General features: G+C 34.8%; 4 protein-coding genes across 8 annotated transcripts; 2 read left to right on the forward strand and 2 right to left on the reverse strand.

The window, feature by feature from the left end:
- Positions 1–5,030: 5,030 nt before the first annotated feature.
- On the forward strand, positions 5,031–7,212 carry LOC111454021 (protein RDM1-like). Of its 3 annotated transcripts, none has more exons than XR_002712349.1 (5): positions 5,031–5,202; positions 5,620–5,794; positions 5,933–6,315; positions 6,889–6,994; positions 7,075–7,212. XR_002712349.1 is itself a non-coding variant. In XM_023095302.1 (3 exons), exons 2-3 carry the CDS (start codon positions 5,638–5,640, stop codon positions 6,298–6,300), a joined length of 525 nt encoding a protein of 174 aa, XP_022951070.1. In that variant the 5' UTR covers positions 5,031–5,202; positions 5,620–5,637; the 3' UTR covers positions 6,301–6,607. The 3 variants fall into 3 exon arrangements, 1 of the variants encoding a protein (XP_022951070.1); XR_002712350.1 differs by having other exon boundaries at positions 6,906–6,994; XM_023095302.1 differs by lacking the exons at positions 6,889–6,994; positions 7,075–7,212 and having other exon boundaries at positions 5,933–6,607.
- LOC111454012 (pentatricopeptide repeat-containing protein At3g22690) lies at positions 6,552–9,374 on the reverse strand. The gene is made up of 2 exons (XM_023095284.1): positions 9,260–9,374; positions 6,552–9,225 (listed from the first exon to the last, which is right to left on the reverse strand). The coding sequence occupies exon 2, from the start codon at positions 9,157–9,159 to the stop codon at positions 6,634–6,636; it is 2,526 nt and encodes an 841-aa protein (XP_022951052.1). The 5' UTR covers positions 9,160–9,225; positions 9,260–9,374; the 3' UTR covers positions 6,552–6,633.
- Positions 9,375–9,957: 583 nt separating this feature from the next.
- On the reverse strand, positions 9,958–14,314 carry LOC111450656 (serine/threonine-protein kinase HT1-like). 3 transcript variants are annotated; one of them, XM_023090897.1, is made up of 7 exons: positions 13,762–14,314; positions 12,886–13,322; positions 12,632–12,753; positions 12,272–12,480; positions 12,023–12,197; positions 10,676–10,810; positions 9,958–10,474 (listed from the first exon to the last, which is right to left on the reverse strand). In XM_023090897.1, the coding sequence occupies exons 2-7, from the start codon at positions 13,175–13,177 to the stop codon at positions 10,268–10,270; spliced, it is 1,140 nt and encodes a 379-aa protein (XP_022946665.1). In that variant the 5' UTR covers positions 13,178–13,322; positions 13,762–14,314; the 3' UTR covers positions 9,958–10,267. The 3 variants fall into 3 exon arrangements, with proteins under 3 accessions (XP_022946665.1, XP_022946656.1, XP_022946674.1); XM_023090888.1 differs by lacking the exon at positions 13,762–14,314 and adding an exon at positions 13,510–13,648; XM_023090906.1 differs by lacking the exon at positions 13,762–14,314 and adding an exon at positions 13,507–13,648.
- A 7,039-nt stretch (positions 14,315–21,353) lies between these two features.
- LOC111452207 (protein tesmin/TSO1-like CXC 2) lies at positions 21,354–25,967 on the forward strand. Its single transcript, XM_023092808.1, has 10 exons — positions 21,354–21,681; positions 22,471–22,631; positions 22,740–23,472; positions 23,818–24,290; positions 24,396–24,473; positions 24,553–24,733; positions 24,811–24,906; positions 24,997–25,063; positions 25,167–25,329; positions 25,409–25,967. Exons 1-10 carry the CDS (start codon positions 21,628–21,630, stop codon positions 25,755–25,757), a joined length of 2,355 nt encoding a protein of 784 aa, XP_022948576.1. The 5' UTR covers positions 21,354–21,627; the 3' UTR covers positions 25,758–25,967.
- Positions 25,968–26,801: the final 834 nt, after the last annotated feature.

Consider the following 26,801-nt stretch of genomic DNA (forward strand, 5'->3'; position numbering starts at 1 on the left):
CCGTTTTTTTTTTTTTTTTTTTCAAGTTTGACAGTGATGGGTTCCATTTGGCTTTTTCCCTCTCCTCATCATTGGTTGGCTCACAAAATAAAAATAAATAAATAAAAAGCTTTTTTAATTAAAATAAAGTATTATTTAAATGGACAAAATATAGTGAGGCTACGGCGGAGCATTCCAATTCATTACTTATAATTATTTTTTTGGAAAAAACTTTATTATTTTAATAATTATTAAAAAAAAAATTAAGAACAAATAGGATTAATATTCATTCTTAATGTGAAATCTCGCGTTCGAGAAAAACGAAATACTATTTATATAGGTGAAAAAACATCTCCCTAACCGACACGGATAGAAAAAATTAAAGTGAATTGAAAAATAGAGTAAAGAGAAAGTGGGGCTTGAATAGGGCCGGGGTTACAATTTGAAATATGTTCCATTTTTGTCAATTTGTTGGTGCACTATTTTTCATGACAATTTGCTTTTCCTATTGGAAAAATCAACCTTAGTCCCATTTCAACTCCCCAATTATTACCTCCCCAACTCTTTTTCTTACTTATTTATTTATTTTTTATTTTAACACTTTTATTAATTTAATTATCTAATCATTCAATTTAAAAAAATAAGTATAATCTTTTTACTTAATCAAACCGTTAAAAATACGATCACACTTCATCTTTTGATATATATTTCTATGTTAAGAAAAAATAATAATAAATTAAAAAGGCGAGAAAAAAAGAGTAAATTAAAATTATGAGGTGGATTTGGTATCTTACCAGTGGTTTGGCCATCTATTCTAAAAAGAGATTTTTTGTTTTTATTTTAATTTATTAACAACAATTTTGAATGGATTATAAAAATAATTAAAGATTTCTCGTTTTTTTTTTTGTTTCGAAGGCTTAGTATCAAAACTAAATTTATTGTTTCGCGGTCGTGTTTTTCAAAACATATATAGAAATAACGTTATCAAACGGGTTTTTTTTACTGTAGTTTTGATCTAACCGTTCGAAACAGTAATCTCGAGACAAATCTTACACTACACAAAAACACGTCCTACAAATCAAATATAGTATCGAACGGGATCTAACGAGCTTCAACACGAACATGATTGAATGAAATTGAAAAGGAAAAAGAAAAAGGGAAGGTAAGAAGTATCTTGGAATGAATGAGGTTTGAAGATATTCAAATGGGCCCCCACGAAACCCATCTTTCTTACATTCCTCTCATCTTTTCAACCAATAATTCAAAGCATCTATAAAACAATTTGGTTATATGTTTCCCCTTGTTTTTGTAAAACCTTCCATCCTCCTCCTCCTCATCTCATCCATGGTGGGGAAGATTCCCTTCCATTTCAATTTTCTTTCCACTATATACTTTAGTTGGGCAGTGGATAGCGACTCGTTCGATGACGTTTTCGTGTTTTTATTTTTTATTTTTTATAATAAATATAAATTTTCGGTAACTGTAATTCATGTCTTAGACACGTTTTTAATATATGTATAGAACAAAATCAACTTTCGTCTTTCTTGTTCATGTTTTCTGTTGTTTTGGATAAGGGCGTTCATATGACCCGAGAATCTAACTAATCAAACTATCGAATACAACCTGAAAATAAAAGAGTTGGATAGTGAATTTTGGTCGGGTTGGTTTAAAATATTTTCTTAATTTCATAATAAATATAACATAAAATCTTTTTATATTTTCTTTCCTAGACTAATTTTCATGTTAAAATTGTTAGGATCGATACCCGTTGTTAGGATCGCTCAACAACGCACACACTCGATCAAGATAAACACAAAAAACAGGAGAGAGAAATACAAGGAGGAATGTCGGCTAAAGGTTTTATTATTCAAGACTTAAGTACGTACAACAAGATAGAATAAAGAAAACGAAGAAAAATAGGTTTTCAGAGTACCGGGTATATATGGTTTCAATTTACTGTTTCAAAGATTTAAACGAGAATCTAACAAATATATCTCTATCAAATTTTTACCAAATATCTATCGTATATATCTCACGAAATATCCTCTAAATATACGTCTACCAGATCTAAGTATCAAGCTCCATATCTGAAGTTTTTAATTAAACAAAAATTTTGCGAACAATTAATAAACAATTAGTAAAAAAAAAAAAGGTCATATTTTTCTTTATTAAATAAAAAGAAACGAGAAACATGAAACTAAAAAGAAACTTAAGGAGCCCAAATTTTTAATAAATAATTGTTTATAATGATTTATTAAACATTTATTTAAATTATAGTCAAAGTTTTAAAATTTTAAAAAGTGGGTTTCAAATATATATATATATATTTTCTCTTTGACTTTAGTTAAGATTTGAAAAGTAATTTTATACGTGGAAAATCAAACAAATAAATTAATCATTATTTTTTATTTTATTTCAAGCTGTGGACTAAACTTTTCACTTTTTAAAATTACATTTCTAATATCAAAAAAAAAAATTTTTAAAAAACTTCATCAAAATAATATTAATAAATCATTTTGAACATCTCACTATTTTAATATTTTAAAAAATTTTAATAGAAAATTGTTTTTCATTATTTTTCAATTTAAGTATATAATAAGATTAAATCAAATTTTGCATGTATCACAAATTTAACTCATATAACCTAAGCTTATAATATAATATAATATAAGATTATTAAATCACATGAATCCATACATACCTTTACAACTCAATAAACATCCAAATGAATCCATACATACCTTTACAACTCAGTAATATCCAGATGATCCCAGCGCTACTTTTGATGAACGGCTGAGATTTCATCTACAAAAAATAAATTCCGTGGAAAAAAAACAGCATATTAATCCCACGTAAATATAATAATTGATAAAAATAAAAAGGAAGTAAATTTAAATTAAAAAATAAATAAATAAATAAAAGAGGAATAAGAGAGAAGATTTGACCGGCGCTTTTGCTTTTTGTTTCCCTGACCACACACAAAGCCTGTGCCAGTGAATCTTAGCAGGGGCAAAATCGACAATTCACGAGTCAATCAATGCCGGAGAGCCGCCACCGCCTCCGTCTCCGCCGCCGCCACCACCACCACCACCGCCAATATTAAACTTTCCTTTATGGAATATTTTAAATTTTAATAACTTATAAGCATACATTTATTTCTTTGATGATTTTTTTAAATGACTAATTATATATTTGATTTAAAAATTTTAATAGATGGTTACCTTAAGATATGTGGGCCCCACTATGAATTAAAAAGAAGAACATGAGAAATTAATATACTCTTCTTTTTCAAACAGTCAAAAAGTAAAAATGAATTTGTCTCTTCCAATCAATATTTTGTGTTTTTGGACCCCAAAATCACTCATAAAGCCCAGGAATATATCTACCCACGTTAAATCATTGGAAAATGTGACTACCCACAATTATAAAATTTTATTTTAGACTATAGTTTTAAGTTTATATTTTAATTTTAACCTAAGTTTGGATGCATGGTCCACATAATTATTAAGTTCCTATGCTTTAAATTTTATTATAATAGGTCTTTAATTTTTCAACGAATTTTATTTCTAATACGACAATAGACCTTTTAATTGTATACCTAATAAGTCCAAGAACGTTTAAATTTAAAAATCTAAACGTAAACGTTTATAGATTTATTATACATATTCTAAATTTAAAAAAATTATTTGACATAAACTCAAATATTTACTAATTTAATTATTTAAACACGAGACTAAAATAGTAATTTAACCTAAATTCGTAGGCGAGATTGAAATGGGTGAATAAATGTGAGATATTGATGTGATAATTAATAACCAAAATATGTGGTTTCTTCCGATTTTGTCCTCTCTTCTCCACCATTCATATTTCTCCTCTATGTCTCATAGTCAATGCCTATTTACTCCCTATTCTCCACACCTCATGCTTTGATTTGTTGTTCATCTTCTTCTTTTTCCAAAAATGGTGGCTTAGGATTGTTCCAAGGCTCAAATATGAGTTGGGTTTTGTTTTATTTCGAACGATTTCTCTTCGTGAGCATCGTTTTGCTATGTGAACGGGTTGAAATTGAGTGTTCGGGTGAATTAAATTTGTAGTTTAGTTTGAATAATTTATAATATTTTTGTTTTTAAACTGTGAATGAGCTTATTTGGAGTTTTTTTTAAATCGTGGGTCGGCCCACCTTTTGTTGCTCGACTTTACTCATAGAATATTAATATTTATGGGCGGATGATCCTCATGTTGGGTCACCAACATGAGTTATTTCAACATGTTTTATCCTCAAATGCCACATAACATAGAAATGTTTCGAGCAAATGCACCTTGTTGATATGGGTAGAATCGCCCTCATTCAAATATGGTCTCGATTCATTCATGTGCTTTTTCATTTATTCGCGTGTCACATATATACTCACGATATGATCTTTTTCGTGTTTAAAGTCAATGTAAAAGTATAGTCAAACATTGAACAGCCCGACCCCACCGCTAACAAATATTGTCTTCTTTAAACTTTCCCTTCTGGGTTTTTCTTCAAAATTTTAAAACGCGTTTATTAGAAAAGATTTGCACACTTTTGTAAGAAATGTTTCGCTTCCACAATTACGAGGCGTGTGGTTCATAGCATTTTGGGTGGATTGGTTCGGCTAATTGGAGGCCTGCAGCCAAACAGGGCGTTGTGTTGGGCGTGCAAAATTACAAACTTCCATCATCATCATAATTATTTATTAATTTGGAGTTAATTTTATATTTATTGAAGTAATGATAATATTAATGTAAACAAATAAAGCCTTTCCACCCGCACGCTAATCATATGAAAATGGGCCGAACATACAAGCATGCTACTCCCAACATAATCATTGTGACATTTTATTTTTTTCCAAATTAAGCAATTTTGTAATTTCCATAATTATTAATTAATTAATTAATTAAATAACTCGTTATGGGCTTTGATTTTGGGCCTGAAATTGACGGGCTTCCGAGCTGGGCTCACATTTCATGTACACATTCTCCTCTTGAATGCCCACAAGGTGTTTGTTCTTTTGCCCACTTCAAAATACCATAAGGTGTTTGATACTGCGCAAGCCATTCCATCCAAAGCTTCTGCAACGTTTTCGAGCTCGTTGGATTCGTTGCTGAGCTCTGCTGATTATCCGTGGCGAAACCCAGATCGCAGAAGAGTTTCGGCTTTACGATTCGAAGCTCTCCCTTTTTTCTCAAAATACGAAGGTACCTCATGATCACTCTGACTTCCCATTTATCCATTACCCTCTCTGTTCTTCCATTTTGTTTGTTTGAGATGTCAATTGTTATTGGATATCATCCTGTGTGTGGAGTTTCCAGAATGTTGCTTCGTTGTTTGATGCGTTGTCGTAATAGAGTTTCATTAGTTCTTAGAGATTGCCCTAAATATTGATGGCTATTGAGGGTAGTAATAATCTGAGGTTGTTCCTTAGCAGAAACTGAGTGCATTGCTTCATAAATTGCATGTGCGAGGTGTTCTTTGCGAATGGAGATGTGTGATAGTAAGATAGTGATGGTCCAATGCGGTGATTAGTTCCAATTCTGTGATTGAGTTTTGGTATGAACATGAGAATGAAAGTTTAAAGCTGTTATTTATCAGTAACCATGATATTTTTTCTCCAGAGTTCCTTTCTTTACAAAATGAAGAGGCCAATGCCGTGGAATGAACAGGTAGATGTTATATCATCAGGTGAATCTTCTTCCTCTGATTCAGAAATAGGAGGACAAAACGATGGATTTGAGTTCAAGCCCTCTATTGACGACTTCAAAATTCCTGCAAAGGAGATGACATCTGAAGGTAATTTGATCTTTGTCTTTGTTAGACCAACAATTTGAAGTATTTCGTGAGATAAATTTAGTTTTTATATCTAAATTTTCACATTCATAAGCTTTGGAAAAGAGGATCTTCTGTGAAATGCCATCTAATGATATGCAGGCATGTTGATTAAAAGGGCAGAAATGTATCAAGAATACATGAAACAGATCCCGATCCCGGCACACCGTGGATCTGTTATACCGTTTAGAACATGGATGGGACTAGGCAAATCTATAAAGCAACTTTATGAACAGCCTTTGCATTACCTGACTAACATTCAGCTCAAACAGTGGGATCAATTAAGATTCGGAAGTGTGGATGAATATAAGCCATTGGATACCATAATTCATCCGAGTAAAGCTGAAGCAACCGTATGGCTGGTTGAAGAGATTCATCGGCGCACCTCGTCACATCATCATGTTGCTAAGCTCTGGTTATCGGACTCGATGCACGAAGTGTATGTTGACTCCATTTTCCCCCAACTATGAAAGCTGCTGCTCTCAGTTAAGTTCTGTTCTGTGCTGATTATAACATATTTCTAGTAGACTAACTTGTCATTGACAATGTGAATCGTAATAGAAACAACATAGTTCTTTAGTCACACTGCTCTTGAATGTGTAGGTTTCTTATCAACTGACATAGAACATGCTCTACCATTTCTTCCTCTGTCCATTGTTGTGTCTGTCTGTGAAGTAGTTGATTGCATTTACTTTTGTAGCTTACAGATAGAAAAGCAATCTTAAGTTTCACAGATATCGAATATAAATCAATAGTGAAGATGCATAGTTTCTTTTACAATTCTTTCCTATCTGAGAATTATGTTACCAATAATCACCACACGAACAAGACCCATGTCGAAAGAAGTGAAACCGATTATTATCTCGTATTGTTATTTCCCTATCATACACTTTTGAAACGTATTTGGCAAATGCATGACAGTCTGAGCACGTTCGGAGATTCTTAATGACACGAATAGGCAGGTGCTTTTTTGTACTTATAAGCCCGTAAGCCATCGCCAGCTTTTCACTATGCTGATTGAGTAGATATTGTTTCTCCTGTTCGTTTACATCAAGCAGAACATTGGTTAAATCAGGAACATAGCCAGCATCCCCAAGCCTGTTGGTGATTTCTTTCAACATCATGTCAATGAGACAAGTTTCTGGGTGTGATCTGTCGCCCGAGGTAAATTCATATATAACTCCATCGACTTCGATTGAGCTCGAACCAGGCGTTTTTCTAACTCCTTTCCCCTTTAAATGTAGCCTCACATTAGCAACATCAGCCCACTGTTCAGCCGACGCATATATGTTTGATAGAAGCACATGAATCCCAGTCCTTTCTGGAGCTGTTTCTGCCAACCTTTCAGCTGCAAATGTAGCCAGTTCGACGTTTTTATGAGTACGACACGCAGCCAATAGAGATCCCCATATAATTCCATTGGGTTTCATTGACATGCTCTTTATAATGTTAAGAGCTTCTTCTAAATTGCCTGCACGGCCTAATAGATCAACCATGCAACCATAATGAACAATCTGTGGGGAGATTCCATGTTGCTTCATTGACTCGAATATGTGCTGCCCTTGTTCCACAAAACCACCATGGCTACAAGCTGTTAATATGTTTACAAAAACTACTTGATCAGGTTTCACCCCTTGTCTTAGCATCTCACTATAAAGTTCTATAGCTCTCTCTCCATTCCCATCCACAGCCATTGCTCCAATGGCTGCTGTCCATGCCGAGACGTCTTTTCTATCCATATTGTCGAACACTTTCATCGCACTACAAGAGTCACCACACCTAGCAAACATATCGACTAAGGCTGTCTCAAGCAACATATCACAGTCGATATTGTTCTTTATGATATATGCATATATCCATTTGGCGAGTTCGAGAGCTCCTAGATATCCACATGCAGATGCAACTTCTACCATCGTCACCCTGTCTGCTTCTATTTTCTTTGTTTGCATTTCTCGAAAGAGTTCAATTGCTTCCTCGAACATACTCTCTTGAACCAAAGAACTAACCATTGTGTTCCAAGATACTATGTCCTTTTCAGGCATCTCGTTGAATATCTTCTTAGTTGACTCTAAATCTCTGTTTCTAACATAACTAACAAGTAATGAGTTCCACGACACAATGGTCTTATTTGACATACCGTCGAAAACTCTATAGGCCATTTCTTGTTTTCCACACTTCATATACATGTCAATCATTGCATTGCAAATGTTATCCCAACCTTCATACCCATTTCTTAGAGCAAAATTATGGCAGCACCTCCCAAGTAGATAGTCTCCTATCTGCCCACATGCTGAGATTGCTGATAACAACGAAACTCTATCCGGTTGAAGATCTACCTGAAACATATCTACCAAGACAGCAAGTACCTCTATCGGCATGCCATGGCGTGCCAAATTTGACATGATCGTGTTACACAAAACCAAATTCTTATCAACACATTCATTATATAGTAGCCTAGCAGCACCAGGTTCTCCACATTTCATGTACATATCCACAAGTGCATTCACCATATGAGTATTAAGCTCCACTTCTGACTCTTTGATATAAGCATGAATTTTCATGGCCAGTTCAAGATCTTTCAACTTGGCACAAGCTGATATCACACACACCATTGTGACAGAATTGGGTCTAACGCCTGCCTCGATCATTTGGAAAAACAAAGCCACAGCCTCACTGGAAGAATCTGTCCTAGGATAACCACAAATCAGGCTGGTCCATGAAACAACATTTCTCTCAGGCATTTCATCAAACACCTTCCGAGCAGACGAAAAATCTCCTGCTTCTGCATACAGATGTATCAGAGAATTAGCAACAAACATATTTCCTTCCAAACCAATCTTCATAAGAGCTCCATGGAGTTGAACCCCTCCTGAAAATGCAGCAGTCTTTGCACACGCACTTAACAAAAATGGAAATGTGAAGTTGTCTGGCACAAACCCAGTCTCGATCATCTGAATGTACAATGAAACAGCTTCATCACAAAGCCCTGAAGCAGAGTATCCCCTAATTAACGAATTGTAGATGAAAACAGTAACATTTGCTTCGTCGTCTTCCTGGAAGAGCTCGAATACCTTTCGAGCATAATCCAAGCTTTCTAAAGTGCCCATTTCCACGCAAGTGGAAATCAACTTAGTTACAGTTGATTGTTTACGAATGAGACCCTGCTTCGACGCGTAGCAGTGCAATTGTCGAAGTTCATCCATGGTTTTGCAATTTTGGAACAACCCAATTTGAAAACGGAGGGAAGCGATATGCTTTGAGTCATTCTGAGCGGTGGGTATGATAAAGCTCGGCGTCACAAAGACGGTTGTATGAAGATTTGCCGCCATTACGGTGTGTCAGTTGTTGCACTGTGAAGCTACCCACTTTGTTTTGGATGAAGAATTGACTCAGAGCACTTGTAACCCAGCAGCAACTGCAAGCAAGTCGATTTCGCCGCACATGCTCAAGGACTTCGAGATTGGTCGCCCAACGGAGCTACCTTTTGTTTGTTTTCTCTGTTTCGGATTTTATCTCAAATTCATCGACTATATAGCTTCCAAATATAGTGTTATATAGGAGGGCGTTTAAGTAAATTTCATTAGGTAAGGTACCCATTCGTTGGTTGGTTCGATCTCTACCTCTACAATATTAAGCTTTTTAATTAAATCCATGGATCTTGCCACTTAGAATTGGTAGGTAAGTATGTCTTTTTCTGGATTCCGCTAAGCTGAAAGACGGAAGACAACATCGAAAATCGTTTAGATCTGTACCCGGCTCTTGAAAGCTCATGTGTCATAGGTGGGAAGATATAGACCGAAAAAGCATGTTAATCATCTACGCAGGCCCTTATGCCCCGAATGCTTAGCTAAAATGTCAAACAAATGTCATAACTAATAGGAGCACTCATTCAACTTTGAATGGTCTTCAGGTATCAAAATTTGAAATCAATCGAACACGAGGGAGCAAAGCTTACTGCTAATAGGACAAAAGCTAGGAAAGGAGTTGCTAGTTTAATATGTCGAACCCTCGTCCAAAACGCTCGCTTATCAAGTAGGATTTACTAATCCTAAGGCAACATTTTATTTCCTAAGTTTTGAATTTGAATAAGATAGAGATGAAGCAGAAACTTAACAGAGAAAATATCATTCCTGGGACACTAATGCTTCAATAAACAAATGAATTGGGCTGTGTTTGTTCTATACAATCTACACCATACTAGTTTAGCACGACCAGATTCTCAGAAGAATAAATAAAAACTATTGGGAAGAGAACGCTTCATTGACAAGTCCTGAAGGCAAAGAAAGCTTGGTAACTGCAGTCACAATATGAGAGAGCAGTTTTCAGCAGCTACAAGGAAATATTATCACATCACAAATGCGCAAAAGTAAACAAAAACCACCTAGTTTTGACTCTGCTTTATTTCTACATCATTCAATTGATGAGAGTATGAACGAATCACGGACCGCGGGGCGAACCGAAACAGAAGCACCTAGAGACTTGGTCATCAGACACCATCCCACCTCCTTTACTTGTATCAATGGCTTCCAACATTTTGACAACCTCATCCATTTCAGGGCGTTTGGATGGGTTGCCATCCCAGCATTTCTTCATCACATTAGCCAGAGAACTAGGACAGCACTTTGGGATATCAGGTCGTAGGTTCTGGAAAAACAAAAATGATCTTCTTCATAGACTATATACATAATAAACATGGAGATCATAACAAGACTATGAGTTGTTTGGTATAGACATTGTTTTCATGTTCTACGCTGCTCCTTTGACATGCGGTATGAACATAAAACGAATGGCAACGAACACGTAATTTAAGAGACATTTGATTTCTTATAATGCAAAGTAGCATACCTGTCGAACAACAGCAGATGAGACATCAGCAAAACTAAGATCGGGGTATGGCATATCACAACAGTAAATTTCCCATAAGCAGATGCCAAAGCTGTAGACATCACATCTTCTATTGTACGGCTTCCCATCAAGAACCTATAATGGTAGTAGACATTGACATTATGAGTTCCTACTATACAGAAACTAGACATAAAGATACGATTATTATCAATTATTATTCATTTTGCACAAAAACTCGGAACATATTTGAGCAAACACACCTTAACTAAAATTATTCGAAAATCATTCAAGATGAATGTATATGTAAGATCCCACATCGGTTGGGTAGGAGAACGAAACATTTTTTTAAGGGTGTGGAAACCTCTTTCTAGTAAACACGTTGTAGAAGCCTTGAGGGAAAGCCCAAAAGGGACAGCCCAAAGAGTATAATATCTGCTAGCGGTGGGTTTGGGCCATTACAAATGGTATCAGAGCCAGACACTAGGCGATGTGTCAGCGAGAAGGTTGAGCCCCAAAGGAGGTGGATTGGGAGTCCCACGTCGATTGTAGAAGGGAACGAGTGCCAGCAAAGACGCTAGGCCCCAAAGGGGGGTGGATTGTGAGATCCCACATCGGTTGGAGAGGAGAACGAAGCATTCTTTATAAAGATGTGGAAACCTCTCCCTAGCATACACGTTTTAAAAACCTTGAGGGGAATTCCGAAAGGGAAAGCCAAGAGTACAATATCTGCTAGCGGTGGGTTTGGGCCATTACAAATGGTATCAGAGTCAGACGTCAGACGATGTGCCAGTGAGGAGGCTAAGCCTCAAAGAGGGTGGACACAAGGCGGTGAGCTAGCAAGGACGTTGGGCCCCGAAGGAGAGTAGATTGAGGGGTCCCACATTGATTGGAGAAGGGAACGAGTGTCAGCGAGGACGCTAGGCCCCAAAGGGGGTGGATTGTGAGATCTCACATCGGTTGAGGAGGAGAATGAAATATTCTTTATAAGGGTGTGGAAACCTCTCCCTAGTAGGCGTGTTTTAAAAACCTTGAGGGGAACCCCGAAAGAGAAAGTCCAAAGAGGACAATATCGGCTAGAGGTGGGTTTGGACCGTTACAATATAACCGTGTAAGGTTGGTGGAACAAGCCACCAAGAAGTAAGTAAACCCAAATATAGAGATTTTTGGGTGTCCAAAGGTTGATATAGAAGAATATAACATTTAAAATCAGTAGGCTTTCTTCCAAATACATTAAGGACATTTAAAATTTGAAAATATCCACATGCGGTGCTAATTGCTATGACACATAGTAAAACAACAGAGCTAGCGCCTAATAATCACATATAATAAGAACAGAATGAAAGATACCTCTGGGGCCATGTATCCAAGAGTACCAGTTTCCCCAGTCATGTCTCTTGGATTCTGAGCCTCGACACGGGCAACACCAAAATCAGCAATTTTGAGAGTTCTTTGACTATCTAACAACATATTTTCAGTTTTGACATCACGGTGTACAATCTTCTTGGAGTGTAGATAGCTAAGCCTGTAAAATTGGTTATAATCCATATCAGCAAACTGTCTAGCAAAGGCTTGATCAACAGAGAGAAAGAGACTTACCCTCTGGAGAGATGCAAAGCTATTTGAATCACAACCTTAAAGGCAAGCTTCTTTTTCCTGTTCCTTATCAAGTATTGTTTTAATGTCCCACCAGGAAGATACTCAACAACAACACAGCAGGCTCTAGATGGAAGGGAATTTTGACCATCCATCGAAGAGCCATTTGAAGGAATCTTAAGATTTGTAGCTCCCATTGAAGCTCCAACAAACTGACCAGAGTTCCAAAAACGAAGAACAAGAAAACAGTGTCAAAGAGGCAAAAGAAAAGAAAGTTTCATATACAGAAAAATATAGTGAAAAAGTTGTCACATGTATGAACATCAAGCATTCACAATAAGAACTTGAAGCAGAAGTTCGTACTTTTGTAACATTAGGATGATCAAGCTTATGCCAGACAGCAACCTCTTGCTGAAACGATGCACGCAAAGCAGCAGTTTCAGCAGATGTGGCAAGACCATCCTCCCCCCAGTCCAATAGCTTCACTGTAACAAGAAAAGTACAGTTCAGCGACAATTCGATATCGATGAATTTAAAACGATGTTTATGTTAATATAAACACCCAGCTTGAAGCTTGCACATACAGAATTCCAAGATGAATCATAAAGGACATTTACCAGCGACATCTTGATTGTCATATGTACCCCTGAACACCGTCCCGTAAGTCCCGTGAGCGACGACATATCGAATATCGAGTTTAGACAAATCAATCTCCCACTCCTCCTTAGGCTTTTGTGTCTCAACGCCAACGCTCTTCGACCAAACACGGCTCAAGTGCTTTTCCAGCTGCATATCCAGGTTTTTCAAATCGATCTTATCTGCTCTAAATATCATATCTTTGCTGCTAATGCTTCCAATACTAGCATCCTTCGAGTTCAGCGATTTATCCTCATTTCCTTTCGAATCCATTGCTAAGATCCAGACAGATAACTCAAATAGAACAATCTTAGACCTGAGAAATCAAACAGGGTGAAGAACACGGCCTGGGAAAGTAAGAACTGCACAGAATTTTGGTATCTTTCATACTTCCCATTATGCTAGAGAATCCATGAACCTGTGCAAAAGTAAAAATAAAAAACAAAAGAAGATCAAATTCAGACTCCTCCAAACTTGAATCTACTTCACCGACAAAGTTTAACTCGAAACAACAGGCAGTTTGATCTTTCAAAAAGAGAATGTTTGATCAAAATCCAAGAACACCAAACTTTCCAACTCAACCACCCAATAAAAATACGAACTACCTCCAATGTTGACCGATGCCCCCAAAATAATAATAATTAACCTTTCAGAATCAATAATAGCCAGAATAGAAAAGCTAGAAGACTACTCCTCTTATCAGGAAAACCCCAGTTGACAATTGGGTTCAAAACCTTCAGAAAACGACCCAAATTATGACTAACGAAAGGCCAATACGAAGAACCAGAAATCTAAATAGGTAAAAACACAAGAAAAAAGTTAAAAGAAGACAATTCAATAATTGTAATTTCCTTTACCTCTCAGCAAAATCGGACCCGCCGAAGAAGGAAAAGAGCCCCCACAAGAAGCACGAGCGCAGACCCACCAAAGACCCCTCGCCAGAAAGCGAACGAGTTGAAGAAAGAGGCCGTAAATGTTGACTACCACAGCGAATGAAGAAATACAGCCATGAAACAGGCGGAAAGTCGGGTATACTTTTAGGATTCAAAGGAAACGAAGCCGACGAAGTAGAAGGAAAAATCTAAGAAGCGCCATTGCCGCTATCACCGGACGCGATTAGGGTAATGGAAGAACAAAGAATCGTACGGCGATCAAAAATCGTGAGCCAAATTTCGTGAAAACAAAAGGAACCAGCAATTCGAATCGAAACACCTCGGAATTTGGGAACGATGGATAGAAAGCGCGGGGGTTTGGCTATATCACAGAGTAGGGATTCGACACTGACCCTTACAAATTTGTCGAAATGTGTATAGAAATTGGAATTAGCAAAAGAATTGTATTACGATTTTTCAACTAAATTACCTGTATGAATCAAACGATGAACCGAGATTTCTCCTCGTTGTTCACCCCAATTCATCTCCAATCAGATCATCCACAATAATAGCAATGATAATAATAATAATAATAATAATTACACAGTAACATTTATAGAAAATAAGTCATTTTTGTTTAAAAACGACAATAATAAATAATTAATTTCCCTTCTAAATTAGCAAAATACACGCCCTCTAATATTTGGTCATAATTTGAATAATTATAAAAAAAAAAAAAAAAATGGCACATTACACGTTTTATTCCTAGTTTAATCAAAATATAATTATGATTCAAATTTTAAAGGTATAATTATTAAAATTCAAGCATGTATTTTCAATTAAAAAAATTATAAATTTAAATTCGTTAAAAAAAACTCTAAAATTACTAATTATTCAAATTAGTGATTTTTTATTTTTTATTTTTTATTTTTTTTGTCTAACAGAGATAATATATTAAAATAAATTGAATTTTATGAACGGTGTTAAGTTGGGTGTTGGATCATCAAATAGAATATTACTATTTTGCCTTAGTTGAATGGATAGCGACATGTCTTGACGGTAGTTTACGTAGGGTCATTTTCGTCAAAACAGTGTAACTTTATGTACCGTTATTGAAACAAACGTGTATCATCTAAAACTTAATAGTATCATCATTTTTATAACGTTATTTTATGGATAATTTTTATTTTTTATTTATTAAAGTAAAAGAATATTTATAGCAAGAAAAGGTAAAAATAGCTAAAAGGTTTATTTTGACATTTAGAAACCGAGTGAAATGAAAATTAAGAGGCCGACATTGAGAGGCCGCTCTAAATGCAACGCATCTAATAATTGTACGGACCTCCTTGTCTCTACCGGCTACCTTCCGTACCGGTAACATTGGTTTCCTTTACCCATGTCATAAGGTAATCAATTAAATCAAATGAATATGGTCAAATTTGTGGAGGTCACTTTCATTTTTTTAATTTTAATAATTAAATTAAAATTTTAATTCGAACTATATATATCTATATATATATATATGATGACAACGACCTTGCAATAATAATAATAATAAAGCCTATCGGTCGATTGCGTATATTTCGAAATTAAAAATTATAGGGACATTATAAAGTAGTCGGAAGAGTTGATTTTAAATAATTTATTTAGCATACAATTTCAATTAAATAACTAAAATATTTTAATTATAATTAATATTTTAGTTAAATAAACCATTATTTTCTTTCTCTTTTTTTCCGGAAAGTGAATAAAAAATAAATAAAAAATTGTGGAGCGTTGGACCGTGAAATTGAGTGGAGCGAGGAATCAATCAAAATTTGGGCCGGGTCCAGCTGAGCCCAATTGTTCCCACCAAAGTTTTTTCTTTTAGTCACGTGTCAGATGTCGTATTGTTTTACTTTCCAAAAATTAACGTTAAATATGTTTTTTAATAACAAAATTACAATTTTATGCTTTTTTTTTTTTTTCTTTATTTTAATTAGACCAAACCCAGATAGATTTAAGCTGAAATTATATATGACTCCGAGACTGAATTAGATCTAATAGAGAGGTTATTAGGCCAAAATGCTCAAAAGGCCACCTCAAACCGAGTTGAGTCAAGATGGACAAAACACAAATGGGCAATGAGCTCGAGAGACGTTTGGTTCAACCTTTCCTAAACTTATCGGAAAGAAGGAAAAGAAACCCTAAGTCAACTCTATTTTTTATTTAATTACATTGTATATTGTTGTTGCATTTTATAACTACCACCTAAGTATTTCATTAGTTAATTATGAATTACAAAATTTCAAACCATTTTATTTTTGTCCACCTCCCATTTGGAATTGCATGCAATATTCTTATTCTAAATTGGGCTAATCAACTTAGATTCTCTTATTTCATGCCAAAAGTAACAAACAAAGTGTTATTCGAGAAACATATCATTGTCTTTTATTGCATATTTATTTACGAAGTTACATTGAGCACTTTTTTTGCATTATGATATATTAATCGATTTACTCTTATGAACATGGGTATTTAAAACGTTGCATATGAGGAAACTTACGGTATACTACATGAATATGGATATTCATTGTTATTTAATGCATACCATGTCAATATTAGAGATATCTATTTAATATGTGAAGTCAAGATAGAGGAGAATAGATGAGGGAGTGGGGAGAGATTTGTTCGGGATAAGGACGGGTTCCTAATTTTACCCCACCTCGTAAGCATCTCGGGTCAACGACATTTTTAAAAAACACCAAACTTGGCAAGTTGAGAAAAGAAAGAGGTGGTTTTTTATTGATGGGGTCAGAGTGGACATATAAAAAAACACTTTGAGCTTCCTTCTTTTGGGTCTTTTTCCCCTTTCTTCACTCCAATCCACATCTCTTTTCTTCGACAAACAGCACAAACAGTGCCCAGTGGGAGCCGTTGAACTTCCTCCTTTTCATGTTCCAAACACTCCGCCCCCTAAACCAAACCTAAAACCTACCAACCAATAACATAAAAAGTCAATACACCTCTTTAATTTTCTCCCATTCAAGATTATGTCGGTACAATTGATTAACCAAAACACGAGAGATATTCGCTCAAAAGATTACTAGGATATTAATGAATAAAAGAAGGGTCGTAAACAAATGAACTTGTACGACCGTTCACAAATGCCACTAAACAAGTAAAGGGCAACAAACAGTTCTCGTGCATCACGAACATTAGAACAGCAAGACAAGAAGGACGAAGACAGAATATAAAACATACTTCCAATAATTAAAACAACGTATTTTTTTTATGTTCCACTCATTTTGCATTTGGCCGAATTTGGTTAGGTGTTTGGTTCCCACCTATTTTGTTGGTCAATTCTACTATTAAACTCTCTCTGACAATTTTGGCCTTAATTTATTTTAATTTTTTAAATTTGGTTGGTTAATAAGTTATGTAATACAAAATTGAAAAATTTAGAAATGGAATAAATAATAATAATAATAAAAAGACAAGGTGGTTCTCCTGCTCTGCCACCGAATCTATGTATAATTATGGGATGCATGCTTTATTTCCACATGCACTCGACACTATCATTTCTACTCCCTAAAAGGTTTGGAAAGGACGACTTGGAAAATGGTTTTGGTTCATCTTCAACTTTGGTCTCCTACTTTACTTCAATTTTAATCATTTAAACTTATTTCTATAATATACATATAAATTTCACGTTAATAAAACATTCACAACTCATAATACATCACTAATATCAGTTACAAACTTATTAACAATTTCATTGAAGATGAGTTTTTTGAGTTAGCTTACCTTCGCAGGATCACGACCCTTTGTCCCGACTATTGTAGCACGTGTGTCGCCTAGGGCGTAAGGGGCATGATGACTTGACATCATCCTCTACTCTAGGTTCCAACCTCAACAATTGGCAACGAGGGTTGGGCTCATTGCAAGACTTAACCCAACATTTTACAGCACAAGCTGACGACGATCATGCACTACCTGTGTCTGCGTTCTCAAAGGCACCCCTTTTTCAAGAGGAAATATTTATAATTTTCACAAGGGTTGAATTATGAATTTATTTTCAGGTTGGTCGGGAAAAAACTTAAACTTTTCAATTTTTAAAAAAATTTAACTCAATCTAAACCGTGAAAAAAATCTAACCCAATCCAATATTTATGATTTGAACTTCATAGTCTGAATTAGTCGAATTATTATAATATGGTAAAAAAAAATATAAAAAAAAAAAAAAAAAAAGTGACCGGCGTGTGTAAGGCAATGGAAATGGACCACGCACCTAACCAATAAAGCAGACAATTTTTATACGCGCCCTGCCAGCGCGGCACCAGAAAACGACACTGACGTGTCTTGTTGCCACTGTGTCTTTGTCACGCACGCCACAAACATGACGGTCGTCTATGCTTGTAATATGCAGGAATATTGGGGATTTTTGTATATTAATAAAACATTATGGTCTTAAAATGTCATTGTCTTCCTCAAGTGCGTATATTTATATAAATATTTAAATGTTCAATTTTTAACTTTTTAGTTAAAAATATATATTTTAATAATTAAGTGGATTTTTATTTTATTTTTAAAGTAAAATTCAACTTATTCTTAATATGTCTGTAATTTTAATTTTATGTATAAATATATTTTTAATAACATTTGACCTATTTTATCACTTTTTTAATTTTTTATTTTAAAAATTATTTAATGATTATTAAAAATCTTGTTAGAGTTAATAGACTGTTTTACAATGATTTGAAACGTTCACATAGATAAATTTAATTATTTTAATTGAGTTATTAAAATTCTAAATAAATTAGACTAAATTACTAAATAAATTAAGTTTTATTTGAAATCTATTTGATTTTCTTTAATTTGGATGGTTTTCTCTCAATTTGTTTATAATGATTTTTTATTTTATTAAGGAAACGTTTGAATTATTAATCAAATTAAAAAAAAACAAATTTTAAGAATTATATATATATTTCAAATTTGGCTTATTTATTTTAAAAATATAGATAAAAATATTAAAATAGTGAAACTCTAGCTGATTTAAAAAAAAAACTAAAAATCAAATAACCCTATTTTATAAACTTTAAAATAAAAAACACACAAAATAGAGCTATTTAAAGAATTTTATGTGAATTGTGGAACTTTTCAAGTACAATAGATTCAAGCAAACTCTTAAATAACTCTATAAATAGGATTTAAGCATTAAAGAACTACATTTTCCATTTTGATTCTCATACTTATAAATCTAAATATAAATATATTCTTCTATCATTTATCTTCGGTATATATATATATATATTAATAAATTAGTCGAATAAGACATGAATTAATAAGATTCTGACATAAAAGTAATATTTAAGACAAAACATATTACTAGATAAAAACAGGTCAAGCTTATAAAGTTCTTAATTATAACAATTAACAAGGCACAGTGTATTATGTACGTTTTTTTTTTGTTAAGTTAATTAATTAATTGCGTTTAATCAAGTTTTTTTTGAAGTTTATTATCAACCAAAAATTGATTAATTAATTGCATTTTTATTTTTTTTAAGGAAATTATTTATTTATGATTTTTAAAACTTATATGTAATAAATGCGACATTGAGACTTAGCATTAATTAAATATGCAAATGGATTACTAATTTTAGACCAACATTGCATTAAAATCAAAGGAAGTTTGTTAATTATTGGGTTAATTAAAGAAATACTCATTATATAGATATATATATATATATATTAAAAAGAAGTTTTTTTTAATAATTAAACAAATATTTGTAAAAAATCAGTCAATTGATTAAAGTGATTAAAAAAAATTAAAATTTAATATTTTAACCAATTTAAAAATATGCTTATATTTTCTAAGATAATTAAATTATAATTATGCATATTTTTATTTACAGCGATTAAAATTTAAAAAATAATGTTATTGTATTTTTCTAACTGTTTATCTATATTAATCAATAAAATGAAATAAAAAATAAATTAAAAATTTCTTTTATAATTTTAAAATTCAATCAATTAAAAAAATAAATAAAATTGTAAAGGAAAAAGAGGGTGGGGTATGGCACGTGAGAGGCGCGTGGGGTTTGACCGTTCAATCACAAAAAGCTCATGTCCACCGAAGATTCAATGCCCATCAATGTAGAGTAACTATTACGTCATTCCCTCATTCCCGCCCTTCACCCCATTTAAAACCCATTTTAATTTTATTAAAATTAAACTTTAAAACTGGTACCGTATATTTATAAATTAAATTCCACCTAGGACAAATGTCAGTTTTTAATCTTACTTTTTACTGTCACTGACCCAATATAGAAGTACCAAAATTTATCTTTTTCTTTGAAATAAATAAAATACTAATTACTCATTCATTCTCACATTTATTTGCATTTAAAATATTTAAGAGAGATGTTTTTTTTTCTTTATAATTTATTAAATTTGGGAATATAAAACTTGCGGTTATATTATATGCTTTTGAATATAAATTTAGTTTTATAGTTTTTATTCCCAAAATATTAAAATAATAATAATAATAATAACCATTTTTACTCAAAAACTTATTAAATTACCCTTTTTACTTTATTGTTTTTGTTTTTATTGCCTTTTTACCATTTTTAAGTTTATAATAAATACATATTAGTTTTAAAACCCTAATACATTTATCGAATTTAATTAAAAAATAATTAATAAAAATAAAAATTAATTGGGATGGTAATCGAAAATATTCACCAGAATAGGATAGTAAAAACATTGACGTGTACATTGTTATTAATAAAATAGAAATTTCTCGTAATTTTTTTTTTATTTTACCTTATAAATAATAAACAATGCACTTGATTATAAATTATAATTATAATATAGAAAGAAAAATAACCATACTTTAAAAAATACATAACAAAATGGAAGAATATAATTAATTATTTTAAATTCCAAAAACAATACAATTTATAAATAAGAAAAACATTATCCAAAAATCTAAACTAGTAAAAAAAAAAAAATAATAACAAAAATAGTATTTCCATTAATCTAGTTTTTTTTTCCATTTTCAAACCATTTTATTTAACTTTACAAAATGGAAACATTTTTCAAAAAGAAGAAAATCAGACAAAATATAATTAATTTCTATCGATCTTAAAATATGTTACGGTTAACAATGCAATATTAATATAGAATCTTAGTCAATTTGGCCTTAGAGCCTAAAAAAAACCCTTTAAGATTAAGTTTTAATTCCATCGGTGATAAAATGATATGAAAATTATATACTTTTCTTCAACCACAAATAATCATAGTAGCTTTAGAAACATTAGAAAAACACAGAAAATCTGAATCCACTCAATGGCAGTGGAAAGAGATTGAAGGACTAAAAGAAAAAAAATAAAAGGGTTGAGGCAAGAAAATCAAGACCCAAAAAGCAAATCATATTCAGCGTTACTTTTTTTTTTTTAATAAATAGTTTTGTATTATGTAAAAGAAAAAGAGAAAAGAAAAAAAAAACGAAAATTTTACTGTGAAAAGGTAGAGAGGGGGCACATGTTTTTGTATTAACACATCGACAGCTGTGAAGAGGTGAGTGTGGGAGATTGTGGTGGGACTTTGTTGTAGGGTCCGGGTTATCCCCACGAGAAAATCTACTATCCCGCCTTCCCGCTCCTTTGAATCTCATCTGGGAGACCCCATTTTTTCTAAGTAGAAAGAAAACTAGGTTTAAGAGAGGGGGAAACTTCAGAGAAAGGGAAGTCAGAAGAATGGAAGTGGTTAGCTAGCTTGCTTTGATTGCGAGTGTTGTGTGTTTTTTCTTCTTCTTTTGAGTGGTCTCTTTGAGGTATGCTGGTGGAGGAATCCATTTAGCTCGCCGACATGGATACTCCGGAGAGGAAACAGATCGCCACTACTTCTGTCTCTAAATTTGAGGTGCTGCTGCTTTGCATTTCAGATGGGGCTGACCCTTTTGCTGTTTGATTGTTTTTTTCTTTACTTTGGGAGTTTTTGTTATCTGGGTTGGGATTGGTTTGCTGTTCTTGTGCATGTTCTTTGATTTTGGCTTCGTTGACTTCTGGACCCTTAATTGGCCGATCCCATTTATGCTCTTGTGGATGTGTTGGCTGCATGGTCTGGATTTGTCTTGTGAATTCCTTGATCTGTTGTCTTTGTGGGTTTTGGTTGGTTTTTACTCAAACTAGTGTTTTCTACGTCTTTAATTCGATGAATTTGACGTTTGTTCGTGGTCTGATGGTTTTGGGAGGACTGGCTTCCTTGAGCTTCGTGTATTTGAGCCCCAGATCTCCAATTTGGGCAATATTTGCTTTCATATTGGCCATGGTTTAGTTGCTGTGCTAGAGTTCTTTGTTACTGTTACTTTGAAATTTGGTGTGTTTAACTTAGTTGTGCTGCACCAAGCTTTGGAGCAGATCTGTATCTTGTTTCTGGCCTGTGGCTTCACGTGTAGAAACAATGTTTTCTGACGTTTGAGGCTCTTTGGAGACTTTCTTTTTAGTTCAACAATGTATGGGGTGGGGATATGAACCTCTAACCTCTTGGTCTCGGTTGAACTATGCTCACATTGGTGGCTCTTTGGTGACTTCGAGCCGTGGTTTGGTGTTCTTTTTTCTTGTGTGTGTGTGTTTGGGGAAGGGTGTTTATGCATTAATTCTTGTAAATGCTTCATTTTTTCATGTCTTTACTGGGTTATTGCTGGTGCAGGATTCCCCTGTCTTCAATTACATCAACAATCTATCACCGATCCAACCCGTAAAGTCTATACATACTACGCAGACATTCAACTCTCTTAGTTTTGCCTCCCTTCCGTCGGTTTTTACTTCACCACACGTTAGTTCATACAAGGAATCTAGATTCTTAAGAAGGTACTATACAGGCCTCTTTTAAGATGCCTTTTTTTCAAATTACTTGCGAGGATATGTAAATGTAGCTACTTTTTCTCATTATATAATTGAAGTTTTATTTGTCATTAGGCACAGTGTTGCAGATCTATCGAAACCGGACTTCGCTTCTGAAAATGGGAATAAAGTTGACACCAATGGAGGTGTTACTGGGAGTGTGTCTCAATTACAGGGGAACTCTAGTGCACCAGATGGTAACTCTGATTCAACCGAGCTTCCTTCTGTGCACTCATTGTCTACTAAAGAGGAGCCACAAGCTATGAAGAGTGATTCGGCTCGTCCAGACTGTGACCAAAAGCTACCAGATAGTGTTACAGAATCAGGTGAAGATCCAGCTTTAATTGAACCCTATGTTCACAACAAATCAGGAAATGGATCAGCTGAAGCTGAAGCGAATAAGCAAGTCGTAAGCCTCACTGAAGAAAGAGAGGCGACCGGTTATGATTGGGAAAGCTTAATTACTGAAGGCTCTGATCTTTTGATATTCAGCTCCCCCAACGGTTCAGAGGCTATCAGACTAGTTCAGAAACCATTAGACCTTGTGACAGGGTTTACTTCAAGTACCTTGTCTCAAATCATGGAAAACGACAATACCAATCTGTCGAAAATGAGAATTGCTGATCCAATAGAATCTAGTGGTGGACAGCAGGAAATTGAGTTTTTGTCATCTCAAGCTGGAGAGGCTCATGAGCTAAAAGATATGGACCGAGCAATAGATAGCCTTTCTTTTCCAAACTCAAGTAACTCTATGAGTAGGGAAATAACAGATGATGAGGTGGCTAGATATATTACCGATGATTGTAAGGTATCGATGCTTAATTGTCTCCCTATGAACTTTTTATGCAAATGCTACCGTTCGACTTTTTGCATCTTGCATGTCAGAACTACAAAGGAAATAATGGGCAATGTAATTGAGAAGGATAACATTTTGTTCAAAAATGTAACTTATCAATGTTTTTATTACACCAATTTTTAAGTCAGAATGTTATGAACACGTCTAATTTAAATTCATCTGGTTACGTTTTGTGTAATGTTTCATATAGAGCCTGTTTCACCATACATTGTGATCCCTTTTGTTTTAGCTAATATATAATGTAGCTTGTTTTGATTATTTAATAATACTAGTTGGGGTTTGTTTGTTTGCTTACAGCCAGTGTCTAATTTGTATCGGGGTATGCGGAGGCGCTGTCTGGACTTCGAGGCAGCAGTCAGTCGAAGAAAAAACTTAGAAGATGGTTCAACTAGTGGTTCTGTGTCGACACATCCAGAAGAGAAGATGCCATCCGTCGATAAACAGCTAGTCCCTTATAAATCCGGTGGTGTTGCAACTCGATGCATTTTAACTGGAATAGGTTTACACTTAAATGCTTTGGCAACAGCGTCAAAGGATGCCAAAACTCTCAATCAAGAGAAGTTTTCGTCCGAGAGGCAGCTGAATTTGCCAAATTCGAGTGCTTCATGTCACTCTCCCTCAACTGGCCTGGATCCTCGCTTAACTTCGGTCGTTACCGAAAGGGATATGGACCCTTCAGAGAATGGGGTTCATAACGAGGAAGATGCTGTGAGGGCATCCGCTTATGTGCTTGCGGAGGACTTCAATCAAAATAGTCCCAAAAAGAAGAGGCAAGTAAACTTCTCTGAATGAAATGGCCAATGCGTCACAGTATATAACTTCGATGTTTAGCTGCATCGCCTTGTTATCTAAAACTTTGTCAAATGGTTTTGCAGGCGTCGGTTGGAACATGCTGGAGAAACTGAGTCGTCGTGCAAACGCTGTAATTGTAAAAAGTCGAAGTGTTTAAAACTGTGAGTTCCAACTCCCAACAGTTTGACTGAATCAGTTGGCTTCGTAATTAGTATTTGACCTTTTGTACTCTTTGTGCAGTTACTGTGAATGCTTTGCTGCGGGTGTTTACTGTATCGAGCCATGCTCGTGTCAAGATTGCTTTAACAAACCTATACATGAAGATACCGTTCTTGCAACTCGCAAACAGATTGAATCTCGCAATCCACTTGCATTTGCTCCCAAAGTGATCAGGAACTCGGACTCTCTTCCTGAGCCAGGGGTATGGAATCTCTGTCTAGATTTTTCTCTGTAGTGTCCGACTACGAGCTGATAACTTGAGAAATTTGTTTCGTTCAGGATGAATCTAACAAAACCCCGGCGTCTGCACGGCATAAAAGAGGATGCAATTGCAAGAAGTCAAGTTGCCTCAAGAAATACTGTGAATGCTATCAGGTTTTCCCCCTTGGAAAATCATGTGTTTATTAGTTTTGTTCTTCTTTTCCATCCGTGGGATCTTATTTAAACCGTTCGTCTTTATAACAGGGCGGTGTTGGATGCTCCATCAGTTGCAGATGTGAGGGGTGTAAAAATGCATTTGGAAGAAAGGACGGTGAGTTTTACGAGCGATTTCACAGCATTGGTTCCGTGGTCTCTTGATTGTTCATCTGTTCCTTTCACTATTTTCCTTCATAGTAAATTTGTTTTTGTTTCAGGGTCTTCTTTATTAGGATTAGAAACTGAACAAGAAGAAGAAGAACCAGAAACAAACCAAGCGAGTGCGATGGACGACAAAGCTTTGCACGGCCCTGAAATTCCGAATAATGAAGAACAGAACCCAGGTTCTGCAATTCCCTCAACACCATTACAGCACTGCAGGTGGATCTCTGAAAATTTCATCTTAAACATTAATGTTTATATTCATTGTTGTTGGGATATTGACAATCTACATCAACAGGCAATTGGTTCCTCTACCCTTCTCCTCAAGGAGCAAACCGCTGCGTTCTTCATTTCTCAACGTCGGATCCTCGTCTGGATTTTACACTGGCAACAAGCTCGAAAAGCCGAACATTCTCCAATCTCAACCAGATCCAGGGAAAAATACTCTTCCTGGTATGGAAGATGAAATGCCCGATATTCTTTGTGGCAATTGCTCTCCTGGTGCAGGCGTGAAGACTGGCTCCCCCAACAGTAAGAGGATATCTCCTCCTCAGAGCGACTTCGGGTTATCGCCATTACCACGAACGGGCCGGAAGTTGATATTGCAGTCGATTCCTTCTTTCCCTTCTCTCACCCCTCAACACTGAACATGGTGAGTCTTCCGAGCAAAGTCTGCTTCAATTTGTCAATTAGTTGAAAAGTATGTTGCTCAGTAGTGCTCTGTATAATAAAAGTAGTGTCCGTACGCCCAATACCTCCAACTTATCATGTAAAATATTAGTTTCCCTAAGCTTGTACCTGTAGAAATGATGGTTGGACTGTTGATTTATATAGATCCTTCATTAGTTTGCTTCTTTGCAACCTCTCTTCTCTTCATAGTTGATGACAGCCATGTCTTAGAAACCAAAGGCCTACCCCCTTGCTCCTTAGCCCATTGGCCCAACCCATATGAATCAGGCACATGGGTGAGAGATAGGCCATTGTCCTTTTGTATGCTAGAACTGTAGAGAGGAACAAACAGGTGTAGGATTTTCACTTGTTTGAAGAAACAACAAATTTACAGCACAAGTTTTAACTTTTTACAGCACTGTTTTTCTGAATTCAACTCGTAGCCAGCCACACAGCTGGCTACTTCACTAGAAAACAAGAACAAAATCTGAAAGTTTATCTCTTGGTTGGGATCCAAAAGATTCACATGCCCCTCTTATTTCCACTTTTCTTCTTAGATATACTTTTAAGGCCAACTTAATCATGGAGGTTGGTTGATGTGTATTGGGTTTTGCTTTTTATATTATAAGGACATTCGTGCCGACACTCCACAAAACTTCAACATATTCAAACCATTGTCCACACAAACACAATCTCTTTGGTCTTAATGTTCTTTGTGGCTGTTTTTCTTCATATGTTGGAATTTAGAACAGTGAACCTTCAGAATGCATTCGAACTTTGTTGTTCTTTCTTGGTTTGTGCTGTTGTCGATGTATTGAATCGTTTCTTTCCTTTGTTTCTAATTTCTGGGTGTTTGGGTTGGTTTGGTTTGGTTTGGTTTGTGCGTATCTCGACTACTTTCACGAGACATCGGCCAAACCGAACCCTACAAAATGGTTTGATGAAGAATTTCAGAGGGAAATCACATCAAGAGGGTGAAGGGTTTTTATTAGCTGTTGTACTGTTTCTGAAAGCATAATGTA

Source organism: Cucurbita moschata, unplaced genomic scaffold, assembly GCF_002738365.1.
Source record: "Cucurbita moschata cultivar Rifu unplaced genomic scaffold, Cmos_1.0 Cmo_Scf00001, whole genome shotgun sequence".
In the NCBI taxonomy this organism is placed as follows: domain Eukaryota; kingdom Viridiplantae; phylum Streptophyta; class Magnoliopsida; order Cucurbitales; family Cucurbitaceae; genus Cucurbita; species Cucurbita moschata.